The sequence below is a fragment of the Sphaeroforma arctica genome (assembly GCF_001186125.1).
Source record: "Sphaeroforma arctica JP610 unplaced genomic scaffold supercont1.977, whole genome shotgun sequence".
Lineage (NCBI taxonomy): Eukaryota > Ichthyosporea > Ichthyophonida > Sphaeroforma > Sphaeroforma arctica.
In genome coordinates, this window is record NW_014039581.1 from 5,333 (window position 1) to 7,812 (window position 2,480).

The 2,480-nt window shown below is 38.0% G+C and overlaps 2 protein-coding genes across 2 annotated transcripts in view; one reads left to right on the top strand and one right to left on the bottom strand.

The window, feature by feature from the left end:
- Positions 1-398: 398 nt before the first annotated feature.
- Positions 399-752, bottom strand: SARC_09518 (hypothetical protein; the record flags this gene model as incomplete). The annotated part of the gene is made up of 1 exon (XM_014296461.1): positions 399-752. One exon carries the CDS (start codon positions 750-752, stop codon positions 399-401), a length of 354 nt encoding a protein of 117 aa, XP_014151936.1.
- A 1,068-nt stretch (positions 753-1,820) lies between these two features.
- The window catches only part of SARC_09519 (hypothetical protein), a gene marked incomplete at its 3' end in the record, with an annotated part of 8,730 nt that continues 8,070 nt past the window's right edge, over positions 1,821-2,480 (top strand). Inside the window, exon 1 of the mRNA XM_014296462.1 lies at positions 1,821-2,080. Coding sequence (XP_014151937.1) covers positions 2,053-2,080 — 28 coding nt within the window. The 5' untranslated portion in view covers positions 1,821-2,052. The remainder of the gene's footprint in view (positions 2,081-2,480) is intronic.

A 2,480-nucleotide genomic window follows, 5' to 3' on the forward strand; every position in this document is an offset into this window, starting at 1 on the left:
ATATATATGTATATATGTATATATATAATATATATATATATAAATATGTGCGTGTGTGTGCATGTATATATGTGTATGTATATATATATATATGTATGTATATATATATTTATATAATATATATATATATATATATTATATATATGCATATATATGGAGCGATAGTGGGTAAATTTTCCTTGCGATACAGTACATTTTTTGAAGCGTTATACAATCTCGTCTATTAGTATTTTCTTGTGTTGGTGTGTGCTACAAAATTTGAAAGCACAGATTCCACACACCGACGCAACATACACCGTGTAGAGAAAGCGGACTACCGTTCGAACTAATTGAACTCACACTCCAACCTACTTGTATATATTCATCAGTCATATATGAACCTTACTTCCGCTAAGGTTTCATGCTACCAAACATACCTTTGAAAATGATGGATATACTCTAGTGCCCAGCACAGTGATGCTACCCGTCTCCGCCTTGACGCAACTCGCAGCGCTTTCTAGGTTGACAAACTCGATGAAAGCCTGTTTGCGTGCTTGTAACTGCACCATTGTAAATACTGAACCATACTGATTGAATACTGATCCTATATCCGCGGGCGTTGCTTCTTGTGGTATGTTACGCACATGTATTACACGAGAGGGACCGAACTCCTCTTTCTGTCTGTGTGGACGGGACTCTTGACCATCCATAGTTTGCCCATTTTGCTTCCAGCGCTTGGCACCAGAGTTTGCTGAATCGTCTTCTGTGTCCATATCAGCAGCTGGTCTTGCCGGTCGTATATTGTTCTATATTGGTGTTTTATGTGCGGATGTGTATGTACCGAAGGATGTATATGTGAGTAAACAAAGGCGTAGCACGGGTGTTGAAGTAAAAATGCGCTTGCGTGAAAGCGTGTGTAGGTGCACACGTAAGAAAGCGAAAGTATGATCAAGAAAAAATGTGTATTTGAAAACGCAAGCCAGGTGAAAGTATAAGTATTAAGCTAGAACGGGTGTCATGCGCCTCCCCTAACTCCGTTGTTGCAAAGTCGATATGTATATTCCTAAACACGTGAGTTCACTGAGCGTTATGGGCATTAAGGTTGATGTGCTTGGACAAGATATTCACCTGCATAATCCGAGGCACTATTCCAGAGAGTAGTTTTGTTTGCGTGTGTATGCCCGTGCTGCAATCCCGACTATATATCTATGTTATCAATACACTTGCACGACAGTGTTTTCGTTTACTTTGTGCGGGTGTAATTAGCTGAGACCAGTGACCACTGTGTGTATCCCTGTGGTGGTGAAAATCAGTCCATAAAAAAATTTGTCAGGGTTGGTACGAACCCGAAAAAACAGCAGCGAGGTATAAATAGCAAACGCGTGGATTGACAGCAAAGAAGAATAAACTTCGTTGCAACTTGGCACTCACGTCCTGAAGTGCAAACCGGTTTCATACCGGTACTGATATGAACTAGTTCACGACACAAAGCGTGTCGTAAAAAGAATGCACGCGAACAGAAATATCAAAGAAGAACAATGAGAATAGAGATCAAAGTAGTTTCCGACAACAAAATAATAAATAAAATACGTTCGTTTAAACCAAAACTATACACACAAATATATATAGTTTATCAATCGAAAATGAGAAAACCCAGTCCAACTAGGTTTATCGATGACATACAAAACCTAACAACCCTGACTTCCAATCACCGTTTTCTCGAAATAAATATGTAGAGAATACAAAAATCATACATATGTCGGTGACGGCGTATGCCTTCAATACTACTATTAAATACTACGCTTTCGTATTTATCTAGTTTTAATTACCTAGTAGTAGTACGTATGTACATGCATCCTATATACCTGCATAGCTTTTGTACATACTATTATTGACGTATAGATACTCACCCACAAGCTGTATGCTGTGCAGTATTCGAAGCAACAGATCCTCATCGAGATTAAAACATATCGCAAAGTAACAACAGGCTCATAGCATTGTAAACCACACGTTCGACCGGTTCATGTGTCGGCAGATGCAGATACGTTTGCTAAGATTTGAAATATCAAGAGTATGAGCGATCATCACAGGGACTCGTCCGGTAAGTGACAATCTGATTCCACGTGTGCAAGCGTTGAGTAGTTATGGCGTACATATCATGTCTTGTATATCGGTTTTTATTGTTATTCCAAGATCTTAGCATAGCGTTATAGCACGACGAGTACACTTTGAGTTGTATGTATACTTACTTGATGAACAGAAAGTTGTAATCGAATCTGCAGTTATGGTCACTGACACATGATAATTGAGTTCAGGCATAGGTGTCCATAATAGTATTTGTGTACCGTGGAACAGTGGCAAATTGACACCATTTTCTACCCACTTGAACCAGAATATGACACACAAGTTATGTGATTGCATATATATATATATATATATATATATATGTATATATATATATTTATATTATATATATATATATATACTACTATAGTACGTAG